The 20,886-nt window shown below is 38.7% G+C and overlaps 1 protein-coding gene across 3 annotated transcripts in view; it reads right to left on the bottom strand.

Annotated features, from left to right (window-relative positions):
• The window catches only part of Epb41l5 (erythrocyte membrane protein band 4.1 like 5), a 139,692-nt gene that overhangs the window by 74,215 nt on the left and 44,591 nt on the right, over positions 1 to 20,886 (bottom strand). For all 3 annotated transcript variants that reach the window (XM_070021876.1, XM_070021877.1, XM_070021878.1), the window contains exons 11-14: positions 17,168 to 17,237; positions 11,903 to 12,072; positions 10,301 to 10,407; positions 7,132 to 7,159 (exon numbers count right to left, since the gene is read on the bottom strand). In XM_070021876.1, the coding sequence (XP_069877977.1) occupies positions 7,132 to 7,159; positions 10,301 to 10,407; positions 11,903 to 12,072; positions 17,168 to 17,237 (375 nt within the window). The remainder of the gene's footprint in view (positions 1 to 7,131; positions 7,160 to 10,300; positions 10,408 to 11,902; positions 12,073 to 17,167; positions 17,238 to 20,886) is intronic.

Raw genomic sequence — 20,886 nt, 5'->3', positions numbered from 1 at the left:
AGGAAACAAAACAGTACAAGGATATAACTGGCATGAGGCAAATTTAAAGATCTATTATTCAAGTAGACATTTTACAAAACTACAGAGTACAAGGTCAAGAAACTTTCTAGGTCAAATAACTGTAACCTTTCAAAAAGTTTTATTTTTTTTTCTCATGGTTCACTAGAGCAAAACCATTCATGAGGACAAAACTGCCAAGGGTCAAGGGCCAGGAAGGGAGGGAGAGGGGGTATGCATACCAGTCCCAGCTGAAGTCTGTCAAGCACTGTTAGTTGTGCTCAATAACCTTCAGAAGAATTAGGCCTTTGTCTAGCTTTCATTTCTAAAAATCTGTTCTTTTTTCACTTCTCAATACTTGGGGATTGAACTTGGGGGTCTCAACCTATGCCCCCCAGCTTTTAATTTTTGAGATAAGGTCTTACTAACTTTGCCCACAATGACCACAAATTCCTGATTCTCTTTCCGCTACCTCCAGAGTACCTAAGATCATAAGCAAATAGCTGGGATTATAAGCATGTATCACGTACCACTTAAAAACCATTTTTTTCTATTTCTAATGACTTTTTATTTTTATTTACTTATTGTAGAGGGGATGTACAGAGAGGGGGTACAGTCACATTAAATCGGGTAACAAGTATGTTTCTTTTTGAACAGTGCCACCTCTTCTCTAATTTCCTCCCAGTTTTTTTTCCCTTCTGACCTCCACAAGTTGTATAGTTCATTTCCAACTTAATAACTAGTGAGTATCACTGCTGCATTTGTTCACCCTTTGTCCCACCACTTCTGAGCTCTCCTTACCCTCCCCCAAACAGATATTTACATACAGAAGGTACAGAAATAAAAAATATCAACAAAGAAGAATAAAAAGACCAAGACAAAGACAAAAAGCAAAATACAAAAAAAACTTGTTTCTATTTCTTGAAAGTTCATTTTGAGAACCACCATTTTATATGATCATATACACATAGCTATTGAGCCTTTGTGATCCTATCCTAAAAATACCCTCCTTTGGTCTTACTGTATGAATGTTTAGAATTCTGTTTAATTTATCATGAGCAAGTGTTAATTTTTTGTCTTTTACCATCCAAGGTGTTTACTTGTAGATTTTCTTTTTTTTGTCGGTCGTGGGGCCTGAACTCTGGGCCTGGGCACTGTCCCTCAGCTCTTCAGCTCAAGACTAGCACTCAACCACTTGAGCCACAGCACCACTTCTGTTTTTTTCTGCTTATGTGGTGCTGAGGAATTGAACCCAGGGCCTCATGCATGCAAAGCAAGCACTCTACCACTGAGCCACCTTCCCAGCCCTACTTGTAGATTTATAGGCATATTCTAATTACTGCAAATGAGGGGAACCATGCAATCTATGTTTGTTTGGGTGTGGCTGACTTTGCTAATACAATAAAACAATAAAGGAGCTACTTATATCTTATTAGAGATAGAAGAGTGTTCCCATCTGTCTCGTCCAGATGAAAATGAAAAAGCACATCTAGATGGAACCTAAAGAGCTGTATATTCTTCATCTATAAGTGGTATTATCACTTTTTACATAGTGTTTGTAAAAACTGTAACTCATGTTTATTATATATATGTGCTTCTATATATATACATTCTTCCTCCCCCTCTCTCTTTCAACATTTATCAGTACATCTTTACTTATACTTAGATGTCTCAATAGAATTTATGCACATGGTCAAGGAAAGCTTGCTCCGTTCTGGATGACTTCATAGTCAACTAAAAATTTCACTACTATGGTAAAGACTGTCTGAATTTGAGAAATGAACAGTCTCTGGTACAGCCCTATCATTTTGTTTTACTTAAGAGGAAACTAAGCCTCAGTAATTAAGTTTCTTTTGTTCAGGTAATTTATCTAGAAAGAAGAGGAGCTGAGAATTGAACCTGTATTTGTCTAGTGTCAAAGTTTTTTTCTGCCTCCAGATATTAACATTCTGAGATTGAGGAAATGGTGGGGCTTAAGATTTTCTTCCCCTTATTTCTGCACAGGCATTATTTATAAGATGAGTAATGGACTAAAGGATTACTACAACAAAGAAATCAGTAGTAAGACTTGGGAGGTCATTGTGAACAAAGTGTATTCTCCAAAATACTCATTTGGCCACAACGCGATTAAAATCCAAGTAGCTTTGAACCCATGTCAATTTTCCTTAGACACAGCCCACATAATGTTTCTATTACCTAAGAAGTAAGCATAGTTACAAAGACATAATCAGAAACTGGTGGTGGCCAGAGAGCAAAGAGAAGATTTGGACATGAGAATGAGGTGACTTTGAAAACTGCCTTACTCAAATGATAAGTCACTCTGTCCCCATGATGGATTTAGCTGTGTATATAATTTTTAATAAGTTTTTTATTGTGAAAATATTGTACAGAGGGGTTACAATCACATGAGCAGGGTAATGAGTACATTTCTTTTTCTTTTTCTTTTTTTTTTGGGGGGGGGTCCGGTCATGGGGCCTGAACTCTGGGCCTGGGCGCTGTCCCTCAGCTCTTCAGCTCAAGGCTAGCACTCTACCACTTGAGCCACAGCGCCACTTCCGGCTTTTTTTTTCTTTTTCCTTATGTGGTGCTGAGGAATCGAACCCAAGGCCTCATGCATGCAAGGCAAGCGCTCTACCACTGAGCCACCTTCCCAGCCCATGAGTACATTTCTTATCAAGCATTGCTGCCTCCTCCTTTGTTTTTCCCCTACCATCCCTTCCCTCCCATCTCTACAACTACATTTCCCCCCTTCCCACCCTGCCTAAATTGTAAAGTTCGTTTTCCGACATAGCGTTTTGTACATCTCATTGTTGCAATGGGTCAACCTGTATCCCTACTTAAACAATTTGTTTTTTCCCTTCCCCTCCCCAAATTATACCAATATCAAATACAGTGAAAACGGCTTATACCATGGGGGAGGGACATACAATGAAACAAAAAAAGAAATCACATGGTACCTTATAAATATGTTAGGAACAATAGCAAGAAAGAAAAAAAAACCACTTGTGTGCTTATCTTGGGGTTCATTTCGCTTAACATCATCTTATCTGATCTTTTCTACTTGTCTCAGATATATACTAGTTATTACAAATAAGGGAAACCATGGGACCTATGTTTCTTTGGGCCTGGCTTACTTCACTTAATATAATTTTTGTATATATAATTCTTAAGTGTTAGACTTTAAAGTGTATATAGGCAGAAGCCATGTCTTATTGCATATTATCATTATACAGTCAGTAAAGAACACTGGTTGTATGAATTCTTTAGATTCATAGGCATAGATTTATAGGCATATTCTAATTACTACAAATAAGGGGAACTATGATTATATATGTCTGATTTCTCTTTTAGTATCCCTGGAGAAAAAGAGTCATACCTTCCACCAGAATTGAGGAGTTACTTATATGCATCAAATTTTTGTTATATATAAAACACATAGAGTAAGAGGAGGAGGGGAGAAGGGAAGGTATGGGAAGGGGAAACGAAGGAGGAGGCAACAATGCTTGATATGTACTCATTGGCCGGGCGCTGGTGGCTCACGCCTGTAATCCTAGCTACTCAGGAGGCTGAGATCTGAGGATCGTGGTTCAAAGCCAGCCCGGGCAAGAGAGACCATGAGACTCCTATCTCCAATAAACCACCAGAAAACCGGAAGTGGCGCTGTAGCTCAAGTGGTAGAGCGCTCGCCTTGAGCTGAAGAGCTGAGGGACAACGCCCAGGCCCAGAGTTCAAGCCCCACGACCAACAAAAAAAAAGAAAGAAATGTACTCATTGGGGCTGGGAAGGTAGCTCAGTGGTAGAGCACTTGCCTTGCATGTGTGAGGCCCTGGGTTCGATTCCTCAGCACCACATAAGCAAAAAGAAAAAAACCAGAAGTGGCGCTATGGTTCAAGTGGTAGAGTGCTAGCCTTGAGCTGAAGAGCTGAGGGACAGTTCCCAGGCTCAGAGTTCAGGCCCCACAACCGGACACAAAGAAAAAGAAAAAGAAAAAAAAGAAAAAGAAATGTACTCATTACCTTGCTCATGTAATTGTAACCCCTCTGGCATGGTATTTTCACAATAAAAATAAATAAATAAATAAATAACACATAGTGTGAAATTATGATTATATCTTTCCCTCAGACTATGAATTTCATGGAGATGGGTAAAATTCCTTCCTTTCTCTACAATTTTCCATAAAGGAACACACATACACACACACACACACACATGCACGTGCACACACACACATTCAGAATGCAATAGGTATTTACCATGTTAAACCAAGTACTTTATGTATATTATCATATTTAGTCTTCATAACAATCCTAAAATGTGGGAATCACCCCCCACCACCACATTTTATAGACAAAGCAGCTGAAGTTTAAGAGATTAACTAGTTAAAAAAAAAAAAAACCACACAATTATGTACTTTTGGGATCTCTGGGTTACTAATTTTTAGTCATTGCTTTCCCCAGGGGGTATAGGTTGTGCTAGTTTTCTGAGACACCCAACAAAGGATGAACCATTAAAAAGTCTAACTGCTCTGTGAACCCTGGCATCTTCCTTCAGTCTCTCCTTTTATTAGTCAGGACTGATAGGTGAGGATATGGAGGTCAAGTGTTTAAGACTACGTGTCTTTGCAACAAAATCAATGGTGAACATCATTTCTGCCATGTTTGGGGTTTGGTTTTGTGGTTTGGATTACAGATTACTTTCTCTTGTCCCCAGCAAATAGAAAAACTAAGAGTTGCTTTGTTTGCTGGAACTGGGTACCAAGGAAGATTGAAAATGCAGTAACTAGCTGAGCTTGAAGGCATCTTTTTAAAATTCCTCTGTCTGGTTCAAAACAGCTTATTGAACACATGCATTTACATTCCCTTCATCCAAATTCTTATGCAAATGATTAAAGACACACAACAGAGAACCAAAGGAAGAAACCATTCATAAACCAGAGAATCTGATCACTTTCTGGAACAGAGAAGGTGGATAGACTTTATTTACAGGTAAATACAAAGCCCCCAAATGCAGGCACATAAAAGATGAAAGCAAACTTGGAAAAGAAATCACGAAGAGAAAGAAGGGAAAGAAGGATGGACAGAAGGGTGGAAGGGAGAAAGGTTAAAAGCCTATTCTAAAAAACAAAAAAAGGCTATCAGCATTTAAGTATGCTTTTTCTACTCCCAAAGCAAAGGCATTGCAAAGACAGTAACACATTAATTTTTAATTCTCAGAAAGAAACGAAACATACTCATTTTTTTATTTAAAAAATATGTATCTCAGGACATCTTATAGGAAAGCCTATATTTTGCAAACAAGCCTTCATTTTTCAACATCATATTACTGCTTAAATATTTTGTTTACATTTCTGTTCTTTTCTAGGTACTTCCTTTACTTTAAGCTCTCATATTCTTTCCCAGCCTCCCTTTCAGCCAATAAAGGCATGACAAAATAGTTGAGTGTTTTTTGTTTTTGTTTTTGGTGCTGGTCCTGGGACTTGAAGTCAAGAACTGGGTGCTGCCCTTAAGCTTCTGTGTTCAAAGCTAGTGCTCTACCACTTGAGCCACAGCTTCACTTCTGGCTTTTTGGGGGCTGGGAGTTGTTAATTGGAAATAAGAGTCCCATGGGCTTTCCTGCTTGGACTGGCTTTGAACTGTGATCCTCAGATATCTGTCTACTTAATAGCTAGGATTACAAGCATGAGCCACCTACTCCCTGCTGAATAAAGAATTGTAAAACTTAATAGAAAATCCAGGCCAGCCATATAACATAAATTCTACCACAGATTTAAGGAAGAATACCAATTCTTTACAAATTCTTCTAAAAATATTACAAGGAGGGCCTATTTACTAACTTATTCTGTAAAGCCAGTATCACCCTGACACCAAAACCAGATAAAGATATAAGAAAATTATAGACCAAATTACTTTGTAACTAGAGACACACAAACCAAACTACTAACCCTAATTCAACATCATGTAAGGAAGGATTATATACCACTACCAACTGGGACCTGTCCTACAAATAAAATTGCTTATGTGCAAAAATCAGTATTTGTGCTTTAAATTTATTCGGTATTTTTTTTGGGGGGGGTCCAGTCATGGGGCCTGAACTCTGGGCCTGGGGGCTGTCCCTCAGCTCTTCAGCTCAAGGCTAGTGCTCTACCACTTGAGCCACAGCGCCACTTCCGGCTTTTTTTTCTTTTTGCTTATGTGGTGCTGAGGAATCGAACCCAGGGCCTCAGGCATACAAGGCAAGCGCTCTACCACTGAGCCACCTTTCCAGCCCCCAATTTATTCATTTTTATATTCTCAATCACTTGCTAATAATAAATGTCATTTTCATTATGAACAGCATATCCATTCCATGTTATACATCTTCAAAGTGCTTCATTTTCTTTACTTAATATATAATTTTTATTGTAAAGATACTGTACAGAGGGGTACAGTTACATGAGTAAGATAATGAGTACATTTCCTATAGAGCATTGTTACCCCCTCCTTTGTTTTTCCCCTACCATTCCTTCCCCTCACCACTTCCTCCCTCCCCAGCCCCAGTTGTAAAGTTCGTTTTCAACATAGTATCTTGTACATCTCATTGTTACAATGGGTCAGCCTATATCCTTTTTTTTTGGGGGGGGGGGTCTGGTCGTGGGGCCTGAACTCTGGGCCTGGACGCTGTCCCTCAGCTCTTCAGCTCAAGGCTAGCGCTCTACCACTTGAGCCACAGCACCACTTGCAGCTTTTTCCTTTTTGCTTATGTGGTGCTGAGGAATTGAACCCAGGGCCTCAGGCATGCAAGGCAAGCACTCTACCACTGAGCCACCTTCCCAGCCCCAGCCTGTATCCTTATTTCAGCATTTTGTTATTTCCTTTCCCCTCCCCAAATTAGAAAATGCTTCATTTTCTTAATGTCAACTTTATCTGGCATTACATTTACTTGTTCTCTACTGTCTCCCAATGCCTATGGAGAACTTGTTACTAAGAGATCCTTAATAATGTTCAATTAATAACAGCAACTATATAAATTGCTGAAACTTGCTTTTTGGTATCTGCATAAATTATCTATATATATTTGTTATATACATTAAAGATAAGAATTTTAACTTTTATACATTAAATATAAAACTTTTTTAAGTTGCAATATATTACTTACCTTAGTTCTTCAGGTTTTGTGGTACTTGCTAACAGAAGAAAAAAAATCTTGTTAGTCTCATCCTTCAAAAGAAATTGCTTCACTTTGATGGAAAAAATTGATTAATTGCTTGATTAAAAACCATGCTTCCAAACTATCTATTCAAAAACTTGGATTTTACAAAAATGTTCTGAGGCTCATGCCAGTAAATTCAGTAATAGCAATTATTTCCACTTCCAAATAAATTAAGTATAAAGTATCTTTTTAACAACAGAACTATTGAGGCCAAGTGAGGGTGAGGACATCTGTAACCCCAGCTTGACAGGGGAGAGACAAGAGAACCAGTTGTGAGGTCTGGGCAAAAACACTAGGACTTATCTGAAAAACTAAAGAAAAAAAGAAATGCAGCTGAAGTGGTAAAGTACCAGACGAACAAATCTAACAAATGCCAGGCCCTGAGTTCAATATTGACAAAAACTTTTAAAAACTGAAGGAAAAAAAATCTGAGGGTGTGGCTCAAGTGATAAAATAACTTGCCTAGCAAGCAAGACTCTTGAGTTTAAATCCCAGTTCTAGTACCTAAAAACACCCTAAACCAAAAAGCCAGATCTCTAAGGCTCCTGAAGTTTATTGACCGATTTTGAATTACTGTCAATGAAACAGAAGAAGTAACACAGAATTGTAATCTATCATGACTGGTTTATCATTTAATTTATAGCCATATCAAAAATTATAACTACATAGTCTGAGGATATGGCTTAGTGGTAGAGTGGTTGCCTTGCATGCATGAAGCCCTGGGTTCCATTCCTTAGTACCACATAAACAGCAAGAGCCAGAAGTGGCACTGTGGCTCAAGTGGTAGAGCACTATCCCTGAGCATAGAGAGGCTCAGGGACAGAGACCAGGCCCTGAGTTCACCTGAGTTCAAGCCCCAGGACTGGCAAAAACAAAAAGAAAAAAGAAAAATTATAACTACAAATCATTAAAAAATATATTGAGGGCTGGGAAGGTGGCTCAGTGGTAGAGTGCTTGCCTTGCATGCCTGAGGCCCTGGGTTGGATTCCTCAGCACCACATAAGCAAAAAGAAAAAAGCCGGAAGTGGCGCTGTGGCTCAAGTGGTAGAACGCTAGCCTTGAGCTGAAGGACAGTGCCCAGGCCCAGAGTTCAGGCCCCACAACACCAGACCCCCCCCCAAAAAATATATATATATATATGTAATATATGTATAAAGAATGATGGGGAAGTGGCGCTGTAGCTCACGTGGTAGAGCGCTCTCCTTGAGCTGAAGAGCTGAGGGACAGCGCCCAGGCCCAGAGTTCAAGCCCCATGACCGAACAAAAAAAAAAAAAAGAAAGAATGATGGAGTGACATTGATCAACATACAATGTACTGATAACCTGGGCTTCTGGAATTGAAACCCCTTTGTACAGCTAGTTAATACTGCAATAGGGACTAAGAGGAAGGAAGGTGGACAAATGACAGAGGAATGGTAGGCAAATACAACCATAATGCTCAATATTACTATTTTTTTGGTCAGTTTTTAGGCTTGAACTCTGAGCCTGAGCCCACTGTCCCTCAACTCCTTTTTGCTCAAGCCTAGCACTATCCTACTTGAGTCACATTGCCACTTCCAATTTTTTTTTTATTAGGGATAAAAGTCTCACAGCCTTTCCTGCCTGGGCTGGCTTTGAACTTGGATCCTCAAATTTCAGCTTCCTAAATAGCAAAGGATTACAGGCATTACCGGTGCTTGGCTATTAGACCTAGGAGAATTTAGGAGGTAGGTGGGGATAGGATAGATGGGGAAGTTAAAAATGCAGGGAGTGACACTGATCAAGGTACATTATACACAAAAATGGACATGTTAAATTGAAACTTTGTAGATTATCTGTACATATTAAATATCATAGTGCAATTCCTTGTATAATTCATTTATGCCAAAAATTTTTGTTTTGTTTTTTTTTTTTTGTCGGTTGTGGGGCTTGAACTCTGGGCCTGGGCGTTGTCCCTCAGCTCTTCAGCTCAAGGCGAGCGCTCTACCACTTGAGCTACAGCGCCACTTCCGGTTTTCTGGTGGTTTATTGGAGATAGGAGTCTCACGGTCTTTCTTGCCCGGGCTGGCTTTGAACCGCGATCCTCAGATCTCAGCCTCCTGAGTAGCTAGGATTACAGGCGTGAGCCACCAGCGCCCGGCAAGATTGTCTTTTTTTTTTTTTTTTTGCCGGTCATGGGGCCTGAACTCTGGGTCTGGGCGCTGTCCCTCACTCTACCACTGGAGCCACAGCGCCACTTCTGGCTTTTTCTGTTTATGTGGTGCTAAGGAATCGAACCCAGGGCCTCATGCTTGCAAGGCATGCACTCTACCGCTGAGCTACCTTCCCAGCCCTGTTTTCTTTGTTTGGTCAAGGGGCTTGAACTCAGGACCTTGGCACTGTCCTTTGGCTTGTTCACTCAAAGCTAGCCCTCTACCATTTTGAACAATGCCACTTCCTGTTTTCTGGTTGTTAGTTGGAGATGAGTCTCATGGAATTTCCCACCCAGCCTTGAACTATGATCCCCAGATCTCAGCCTCCTGAGTAAGATTACAAGCATGAACTACCAACACCCAGCCTAACAAAAACTTCTAATAATCTAAAATTCAGATCACAAGGGTTATTTATTTTTGAAAAAACTCATGATGACCCTGACACTGGATGCAGATGTATTTTAATATATTCTCAGATTCAAAGCCAAACTTAAGATTTAACTTATTTATCAAAGGTAAACTGCTGTTTCTTATACAACTGAAATATCTTAAATAACAAGTAAAATTTATATATTTGGAAATATCTGGTATATATTAAATTTAAAACTGTAGCTAATAGAATTCTTAATGTTAAACTTGCTAATATTTTAACAACACCTCTAAGAAAAAACATTTTACTCTAAAGGCACACTAAAATACCGAACATAAACAAAAACTGACCATAATCTCAAATTATGCTCATCTGAATGAGGATTAATATAAAATTTAATCTCAGTTGGCATTATAGGCTATTTTTCCCAGTGTTTATGACATATATTACATAAGGATACCTGAATTAATTGGAATAGACTAAGAAGCTTCAAGGAACTTTCCCTCAAGTAAATATCACAATATGTGATTAATTGTCAAGGAAGAACTGACCTTTGAAACCGGGCTGTACTCACCTTTCATTTGTAAAGTTCGTCGAGAATATCGTTTGCTTGGTCTTCTTTCAAAGGATGTTGATCTCCTTGCTTTATTAGTTTTTGTGGTCTGATACTCAGTTTTCCCACTAAAGTAAATGAGACATAACAAGAATAAGAGAATCTGAGGTCTACAGTAGCTAACTAAATACAGATAAGTAATAGAACATCAAGATTTCCCTTCAAAGAAACATCCTGAATGTCATTCTAAATACTACTAAATACTTCAGGGCTGGGAAGGTGGCTCAGTGGTAGAGTGCTTGCCTTGTATGCATGAGGCCCTGGGTTTGATTCCTCAGCACCACATAAACAGAAAAAGCCAGAGCTGAAGAGCTGAGGGACAGCACCCAGGCCCAGAGTTCAAGCCCCACAACCAAAAAAATAATAATAATAAATAAATAACTACTAGCAGCTACTAATAATAATCTCACCACATCATTCTTACACTCTTTAAGCCTTCATGAAATATGCAACATATGATGGTTTTGTTCCTTAAGCATGCCTATCATCCACAAACATACTTAATAAGTTTACTAATGTCTATGTCTAATGTCAAAATATCTATGTTCCTATGGAACTCTGTATTCAAACTCCTCACTGTAAAGTATAAAATTCCCAGTTACTTTTAATAATACGCTTTCCAGAATAATTTTCCAGGAACTTTTTTGGGGTTTTGTTGGTGGTCCTGAGAGGACCTCTACCACTTGAACCACACATCCCCAGTCAGTTTTACTTTTGTTATTTTCTGAATTGGGTCTTGTTTATTTTGTCCACACCAACTTGAACTACAATCCACTATTATGCTTCCTATATAGCTAGAATAACCAACATGCACTATCAGGATCAGCTTTTTATTGGCTGAGATGAGGATTATGAACTCCAGGCTGGTTTGGAACTGCGATCATGTTGATCTCAGCTTCCCAAGCAGCTAGGACTATAGGTGGAGTCAATATACCCAATCTTCCAGAAAAAAAAATTTAAAACCATTATCTTGCTTATTTTCCATTTAAATTCTGTTAAGAAATGGCCTCCTAATTTTAAAAAAGAAGTGTCTTACATGAATTCCATGGTTGACATCGTATTACTAGTATTAACCATTCCTTCTTTAACATTCACATGGCATGCTGAAATCTCAAAACTAATAATCTATTGTGATGTAGCATAAACAAAAACATTTCTAACACATGAAAACAAGAAACAGGAGTCTATAAGAATAATGGAATATCAGGCTACAAGACCACAAATATTCAGATTCGTATCTCATTCAGTGCAAGATACCCTTTTTCTATATGATACTTAGCTGTTAGAAGAACCTATAGAATCACTGTTAGATGGATATAAATCAACATTGGTTATTACATTTAAGAGTGATTCTAAAAATCAGTAACACAATTACTAAAATGTTCCATCTTGTCAAGAAATTATAATAAATACCACTTTTAATTTTTTTTTTAACCAATAGCAAAGCATTTTACTTTTCTATACTGCGGTTTCCACCTCTGAAATGAGGTCAATCCAACATTTACACTGTAACCTGTATGCAAGAATGGAGGGAAAATACTAAAAACAGCTATTAAAATTAACCTATATCTGAACCGTGATCCTAGTCGAATAAATCCAGAGCGATGAGAACTCTTTTGGACAGGTCCTCGGAGGCGGAAGAAGGCATGATGTTCCACAGCACATTTCCATAAATGCTTGCATGCTTTTGGATGATCCAGTCTAAAAACAAATGTGTGTTCCTGTTCTTTGCCCTGAAAAAGGAAAGAATATATAAACATGCAGCTACTAAATCAAAGAATCCAATGTCTCCTATTTCATAATGTAAATACAACCATAACAATATGAAGGAGCAAATAATTAAGCACTCAGATTGCTTTCTGAAACCACCAAACCGAGGTCATTCTCCAACTACAAATTTTTTCTTCATGAATGACAAATATACTTAACGTAGTAAGATGAAATGCTTTTCTGCATTCATAGTAACTTTTCATTTCAGTGCTGAAACACAGTGTCATCTTTTTGTTTTGTTCTGTTGTCAGTCATGGGGGCTTGAACTCAGGGCTTGGGCGCTGTCTTTGAAATCTTTTGCTCAAGTCTAGTATTCTGCCACTTTGAGCCATTTTTCTAGCGGTTATTTGGAAATAAGGGTCTCACAGACTTCCTGCCTGGCTGACTTTGAACCACAATCCTCAGATCTCAGCCTCTTGAGGAGGATTGTAGGATTACAGGTGTGAGCCACTAACTTCCAGCTCATGCCTCTAATCCTAGCTACTTAGGAGGCTGAGATGTGAGGATCATAGTTCAAAGCCAGAGTGGGCAGGAAAAGCCATGAAACTCTCATCTCCAATAAACTACCAGAAAACCAGAAGTGGCGCTGTGGCTCAAGAGGTAAAGTTAAACCTTGAGCTGAAGAGCTGAAGGACAGCACTCAGGCCCAGAGTTCAAGCCCCATGACCAACAAAAAAAAAAAAAAATCTTTTGAAATAATTAACACTAGGAGGAACCTTGTAAAGAAAGAAATTTGGTGGCTGGAACATTTATTTTTTTAACTAACTCAGTAGGACTTTTCAAATTATCACATGTATATTAGGTTGCTAAAGTCTATGAAAAAAATATTAGCTAATTCGGATAAATTATTTGGTTTTGGTGGCACTGATAGGCTTTAACTCATGGTTTTGGCAAAAACTGTGCACTTCAGCCACACTCTTGGCATTTTTAACCTTACTTATATTTTAGATAGGTCTTACTGTTTTTGTTGTTTTTTGGAGCCACAGACTCCTACCTACACATTCCATGAGCCATCAACCTGGTCTTACCCCTCACTCAATGCATCTACCTATGCCTCCAGAATAGTTTGGATTACACCACCACACCCAGATTGTTGGGTGAAATAAAGGTCTTGATAACTTTATGCCCAGGCTTGTCTCAAACCCTGATACTCCCAATCTCCACCTTTCCAACAGGCTTAAACTACAAAAATGATTTTTGATATATGACATCTCTGCCAAAAGATAAAACATGAATTCTGTATACTCTTAAAATCTAAACAAAGCATAAATTTTAAAAAGCACCTTTTAAAAAATCAGTATAATGGGCTGGGAAGGTGGGTCAGTGGTAGAGTGCTTGCCTTGTACGCATGAGGCCCTGGATTTGATTCCTCAGTACCACGTAAGCAGAAAAAGCCAGAAGTGGCATTGTGGCTCAAGTGGTAGAGTGCTAGGCTTCCCTGAACTGAAGAGCTGAGGGATAGCACTCAGGCCCAGAGTTCAGGCCCCACAACTGACCAAAAAAAAAAAAAAAAAATTGGTATTGGGTGCCATTCTACCTTGTATTTCTTGACATTTATTTTATAAGAAACGCATGTGAGGAAAACATAATTTAGGAAAACCAAAACCAATCAAAGCCAAAATATCTCTGCTTAATACAACCAACCAGTACTTGTAAATCTACATTAACTTTTCTTTGTGGAAAATAGTGTCATTTTAAAAACTCAGACATAAAGACATTAACATACCATCATTCATTTACCATTACTTGTATGTATCATGAAGTTCTTTCCATGTCAAGAACTACTTTTCATTTAGTGCAAGAAAAATGGCATCATGAGCTACATGATCTTCATACTTGTAAAAATTATGTTCTCTTTCTCCCCCATGGTACCAGTTTATAGAGAGATATATATCTCTCTATATCTGTATATAGAGAGATATATATCTCTCTATATCTGTATATATATCTTCCCCCATGCCATAATATAGGTTTGTCTTACTACTTAACCATAGTGCTGCAATAGCTTCTCTATTGGACAATTGGACTACATTCAAATCTCCTTGAGAATATGGGTATTTCTTATTCATCCTGATAAAGCCTACCATTGTACAAAGAACATAAGCAATCCATTTTTTTTCATACATCAACTTTAGAGTCATAACAGAACACCAAGACATACTGCTGAGAAGTGGTGCTTCCTAGCAGGCAGCACCAATCTGAAAAAAACCAAGCTTCAGACAAATACTGCTTCTTTAACTTTACTGTCAACAAAAATTTCCTGACTTTACATATATAAACATGATGACCATTTATTTGCCAGAGGTGTTCTTTGTTGTTTTTTGTTGTTATTGTTTTTTGGGTCCGGTCGTGGGGCCTGAACTCTGGGCCTGGGCGCCGTCCCTCAGCTCAAGGCTAGCGCTCCACCACTTGAGCCACAGCACCACTTCCGGCTTTTTTCTTTTTGCTTATGTGGTGCTGAGGAATCCAACCCAGGGCCTCAGGCATGCAAGGCAAGCACTCTACCTACCACTGAGCCAACTTCCCAGCCCCATGTTCTTAAAGTGACTAGTTTACCATCAATATTAAAAATTTTGAAAAAAATTATGTTAAATATTTAGAAGAGTTTAACTTAGGGTTATTAAGTCTTACTCTTTTTCAGTTATATTTAATGAAGTCTACATATATCCACAATAATCACACAGAAAATTATCAGATTAATATCATGATGTAGAGTAATACTTGATTTCCTAACTTTTACTCATTTTTTGTTGAGATTTTCACATTGCCTCCTCATGGGATCAGAAGAGAAGACAACACGCTCACTCGCTCACTAAAACAAATATAAGACCCAGTAAATGTGACCAAATGTTAACGTCTAGACCATAAACAATTTTTTTTTTTTTTTTGGTCGGTTGTGGGGCCTGAACTCTGGGCCTGGGCGCAGTCCCTCAGCTCTTCAGCTCAAGGCTAGCCCTCTACCACTTGAGTTACAGTTCCACTTCTGGCTTTTTCTGCTTATGTGATGCTAAGGAATTGAACCCAGAGCCTCATGCATGCAAGGCAAGTACTCTACCACTGAGCCAGCTTCCCAGCCCCATAAACAAAATTTTAAAGGTTAAAAAAAATCCAGCGGGGCACCAGTGGTTCATATTTATAAAGTTCTAGCTGCTCAGGAGGCTGAGATCTGAGGACGGAGGTTAAAGCCAGTCTGGGCAGGAAAGCCTATAAGATTCTTATCTCCAATTAATTACCCAAAAAGCCAGAAGTAAAATTGTGACTCAAGTGGTTTAGCACTAGCCTTGAGCAAAAAAGCTAAAGGAGAGTGGTCAGACCCTGAGTTCAAGCCCCAGGACCAGCACACACAAGAGAAAAATAAAATACTTTTTTAAAAAGTCCATTATTGGCAAAGTTTCTGGAAACCTCACCTTACTTTCACCAACTATTGGTCATACTTTACACTAGGACAACCAAAATCCATCACTATAATAACAATTAGGAGGAAGAGAAATATGAATCACAAATTACAAAGCAACTAGAAACTTGAATATTTTGCCCAATTTGCTTTCATCTATATCTTTATGTATAATCTATAAAAGTTTATTAAGTAGTAAACAATAAGATTTGGGGATGTCTAATTCTGTGAGTTTTGACAAACTCATAAAGTACTAAAATTATACCAAAATCAGGTTACAGAATGTTAACATTCCTTATCTCCCAAAATGTTCCTCCTGTCCCATTGCAGTCAAACCCTCACAACCTCCCAAGTAATCAGTGACATATTTGTTTTCTTATATGGATTGCTTGCTTTCCTCTAATCTTTACATTAATGGAATAATTTGGGTTTTTTTTGTTTTCCTTTTACTTAACATAATGCATTTGAGATCTATCTATATGTATATTAATTAGAACTATATTTTAACTGACTTAAAAAGGTAAACTTCAATTATGAATTATGCTTGAGCTGATTAAAAGTAATCTTTAAACTGGATCTTAGGGGCTAATTCCTGTAATCCTAGCTATGCAGGAGGCTGAAACCTAGAAGACTGTGGTTTAAAGCCAGCCAGGGCAAAAAAAAAAAGTCTATAAGACTTCATCTAACAATTACCCAGCAAAAAAGGTGCATTAGAGGTGTAGTTCAAGTGCTATTGCATTTGCTATTTGCAAGAAAGCTGAGAGTGAGTATAAGGCCCAGGGTTCAATCCCTGGTATTAGTGCACATACACAAAAAAGAAATCTTTAGTTCAAAAGGCTTTATTAAAAATTATTATTAGGAAGAGACTTTTTTTTTGGGGGGGGGGGGTCCAGTTGTGGGGCCTGAACTCTGGGCCTGGGCACTGTGTCCCTCAGCTCTTCAGCTCAAGGCTAGCACTCTACTACTTGAGCCATAACGCCACTTCCGGCTTTTTTCTTTTTGCTTATGTGGTGCTGAGGAATCGAACCCAGAGCCTTATGCATGCAAGGCAAGCGCTCTACCACTGAGCCACCTTCCCAGCCCCCCCCAAAAATCTTTATGTGGGGCTGGGAAGGTGGCTCAGTACCACATACGCAGACAAAGCTGGAAGTGACACTGTGGCTCAAGTGGTAGAATGCTAGCCTTGAGCTGAAGAGCTGAGGGACAGCACCCAGGCCCAGAGTTCAAGCCCCACAACCAAAAAAAAAAAAGAAAGTTAAGCAAGCGCTCTAACACTTGAGCTACAGCGCCACTTCCTGTTTTCTAGTGGTTTATTGGAGATAAGAGTTTCCGGGACTTTCCTGCCCAGGCTGGCTTTGAACTGAGATCCTCAGATCTCAGCCTAAGTAGCTAGGATTACAGGCATGAGCCACTGGCACCCAGCTTAAATGTAACTTTCTGTATACCTTAGGTATATTATCAATGAAGACCCAATAAATGTTTATATTATCTTTACATTTACTGCCTAAAACCATATTTTTAAGATAATGTGGTCTAAATTAGGAAGTTACTTCAACTATTAATTACTAAATTTCCATTCTATACCAATTACAAAGTATGTTCCTCCTAAGAGCCTCAATTTTTTCAACACAGTCATTGTTTAAGTAATGCATTATAATTCTTACCTCATCATCATCTTCTACAACCACCAGTGTTAATTTATTCTTCTTAAAATCCAATCTGGTTATCTTGGGCCTATTAGATCACAGGCAAATTAGGAAAAAGATATTCTTTACTTTAAGAATATATATTTCATTATTAACATTTAAACTGAATATTGCTAAGAGGGTAAAGGTAACCTGGATCATCCATCAAAAAAAGTCTAGCCCTGGCTCCTACCCATAATAAGGTACTTGAAGGAAAAGAGGACTTTTTTGTTATCCAGGCTTGCCTCAAACCACTATCTCAAACTTTTTTTTTTTTTTTTTTGACTAGTTGTGCTGTCCCTTAGCTCTTTTGCTCAAAGCTAGCACTACCACTTTCAGCCACGGCTCCTCTTCTGGTTTCTAGTGGTTAATTGGATAAGAATTTTATAGAGTTTCCTGAACAGCCTGATTTTCAATGATGATCTTCAGACCTCAGCCTCCTATGCAGCTAGGATTACAGGAACCAGCACCTAGCCATCTCAACCATCTTAGTCCCTTTCTCAACAATGAGCTAAACACAATGGCATGTGCTTGTCATTCTAGCTAACGAGAAGCCCAACATAGGTGGATCATGCTCAAGCACGTGCTGAACAGGAAGCAAGACACCAAAAATAACCAGCAAAATATAGGGCTGGAGGCATTGCTCAGATGTGCTGAGGAAGCTTGAGGCCTGGAGTTCAAAACCCAATACCATCAAACAAAACAAAATAGGTCTTTAATTTAAAAAGAAAAGGCAACAAAAAAATAATTATTTCAAAAATAACTCTGAAAAACTGATGCTGTACACACATCAGATAATACAAATATTAAGGAAAAAAATAAAGAAATTTCACAGACCCCCAATTGTGGTCTAAGAGATTCTCCAGGCCTATGAAAAATTGTTTTATTGTTAAACAGCACAGGATTTGAATAAGGTAAGACCTAAGAACTTTTTACTAGTTATAAAAATAAAATACCAAACTGGGCCCGGTGGCTCACGCCTGTAATCCTAGCTACTCAGGACATTGAGATCTGAGAATCAAGGTTCAAAGCTGGCCAACCCCAGGCAGGAAAGACCGTCGGACTCTTATCTTTAATAAACCACTCAGAAAATTGGAGGTGGCTCAAGTGGTAGAGCACCAGTGCGTAGGCCCAGAGTTCATGCCCCACGACCAACAAAAACTAAAAAATAAAATAAAATACCACTGATGAGAGTCTTCATCAATTGTGATTTTTTTTAAAATTACTTGTTATTATAAAGGTGATGTACAGAGGAATTACATTTACCTGAGTCAGGTAATGAGTACATTTCCTTTCATTTAATGTCTTCTTTTCCCTCACTCTCTCCCAGTCCCTCCCTCCACCTAAGAGTTATATAGTTCACTTTTATTAATGTCTATTGAGCTCCATCGCTGTACTTTTTCACCTTTCCCTCAAGTTCTGTACTTTCCCTCTGACCCTCCAAAGATACACACTTGACTCCATCATAAAGACAGATCATGAAAAAATTAAAAGTAAAAGATCTTGTTTCCATATCTTGGAGTTCATTTCAATATATATATATATATATATTATTTTATATAAATATGAAGAGGCAGATAGGCATTGCACCTTTGTGGAGTACCCTCTTTTGGTCTTACTGTATCTAGGAACCAATGTTCAATTGCGATTTTCTTTCTTTTTTTTTTTGGGGGTCCGGTCATGGGACCTGAACTCTGGGCCTGGGTACTATCCCTCAACTCTTCAGCTCAAGGCTAGCACTCTACCACTTGAGCCACAGTGCCACTTCCGGCCTTTTTCTTTTTGCTTATGTGGTGCTGAGGAATCGAACCCATGGCCTCATGCATGCAAGGCAATCGCTCTACCACTGAGCCACCTTCCCAGTCCCATCAACTGATATTTTCTATCGCAATTTTTGAGGAAATAAATCTTTTTTTTTTTCTTTCTTTGCCAGTCCTAGGGCTTGAACTCAGGGGTTGGACACTGTCCCTGGGCTTCTTTTGCTCAAGGCTAGTACTCTTAACATTTGAACCATAGTGCTACTTCTGGCTTTTTCTGTGTATGTGTGGTACTGAGGAATCGAACCCAGGGATCCATGCACGCTAGACAAGCACTCTACCACTAAGCCACATTCCCAACCTGAAATAAATCTTTAAAAAGAAATAAGCTCACTTTTAAGCCAGATATACATATATAGATAGATATAGATGTAGGAATAGATATATTAGTGCATGCCTATAATTCCAGCACTGAGGCAGGAGGATCAAGAGTTTGGAGAATAACCTGAGCTACAAAGAGGGACATTTACTCAAAATTTTTCTTGCCGGGCTCTGTTGTAGCTCATGCTTGTAATCTCAGCTACCCAAGAGGCTGAGATCTGAGTATCACGGTTCAAGGCCAGCCCAGACAGGAAAGTTCATGAAACTTATCCCCAATTAACCACCAGAATACTGGAAATGGAGATGCGGCTCAAAGTGGTAGAGTGCTAGCCTTGAGCAAAAGAGCTCAAGCCCTGAGTTTAAGGCCAACAACTGACAAAAAATTAAATAAAATTCTTTAACTAAAATAAGCTTCAGGGGCTAGGAAGGTGGCTCAGTGATAGAGCGCTTGCCTTGCATGCATGAGGCCCTGGGTTTGATTCCTCAGTACCACATAAGCAGAAAAAGCTGGAAATGGTGTTGTGGCTCAAATGGTAGAGCGCTAGCTTTGAGGTGAAGAGCTGAGGGAGAGCATCCAGGCTCAGAGTTCAGGCCCCACAACCAACAACAACAACAAAAAAAAACTTCATTTTGTGGCCACAACTCCACAAAACTGAACTACAATTCTCAACTACCTGCTACATTTGAATTCTGGTTTTATGAAATGTGAATCTCAAAAAAGCATGGTTCTCACTCCCATTGACTAATCTTTCAATTCTCACAATAATCTTATGAAGAAGCATAAAAGGTGCTTTCATTACTTTCTTAGAGCATTCTCTGGCTATGAATCAAAATAAACCTGGAAATGCCAGAAAATTAAGATGCAAGGATGACAAAGATAAATGCCCCAACTTTTTCCATTAAGGAATGATTGTAAAGGTGTTCTACCCAAAAAGTCTTTCACAAAGTCCCTACCAAGAACACCTGGATAATTAATGTGAGTTTGGGTAGGAAGGCAATGAGCCAATGGTCCTCTTGCCTATGGTAAGAGGTAAATAACACAGGAGCTAGTATACAGGTGCCATCTTCAGTTAGCTTGTGTATGTAACATCAGTAAGCCCCTATACTCTGAAATATTTGACAATTAACATTATTAATAAAAACACTTCCTGATTCTAGACTAATGTTCTAAATATCACTCAAAGTCCAAAGGACTAAATTATAGTTATATAATCTATGTATGTGTCTTTAAAAAAAAAGTTATAGGGGTTAAACTCAGCATCTGGGCACTGTCCCTAAGTTCTTTTTTACTCAAGGCTCTCACTGTACCACTCTGAGCCACAGTTCCACTTCCACTATTTGAGTGGTTTATGGGCGGTAAGACTCTCAAGGGGACTTTTCTGCCTAGGCTGGCTTTGTATGACAATCCTCAGAGCTCAACCTCCTAAGTAGCTAGAATTACAGGTATGAGCTACTGGCACCCAGCTTATATGTCTATTATTGATATTAAAGGTAAAATGTAATGTATGAATATGGATGACAGAATCACAACAGAAAGGAGTTAATCTTAAAAGGAGGGAT

Source organism: Dipodomys merriami, unplaced genomic scaffold, assembly GCF_024711535.1.
Source record: "Dipodomys merriami isolate MVZ:Mamm:240054 unplaced genomic scaffold, mDipMer1.0.p SCAF_146, whole genome shotgun sequence".
NCBI classification, from domain to species: domain Eukaryota; kingdom Metazoa; phylum Chordata; class Mammalia; order Rodentia; family Heteromyidae; genus Dipodomys; species Dipodomys merriami.
The sequence above is the reverse complement of the archived record's forward strand: the minus strand, read 5'-3'. Positions and strand labels throughout refer to the sequence as shown.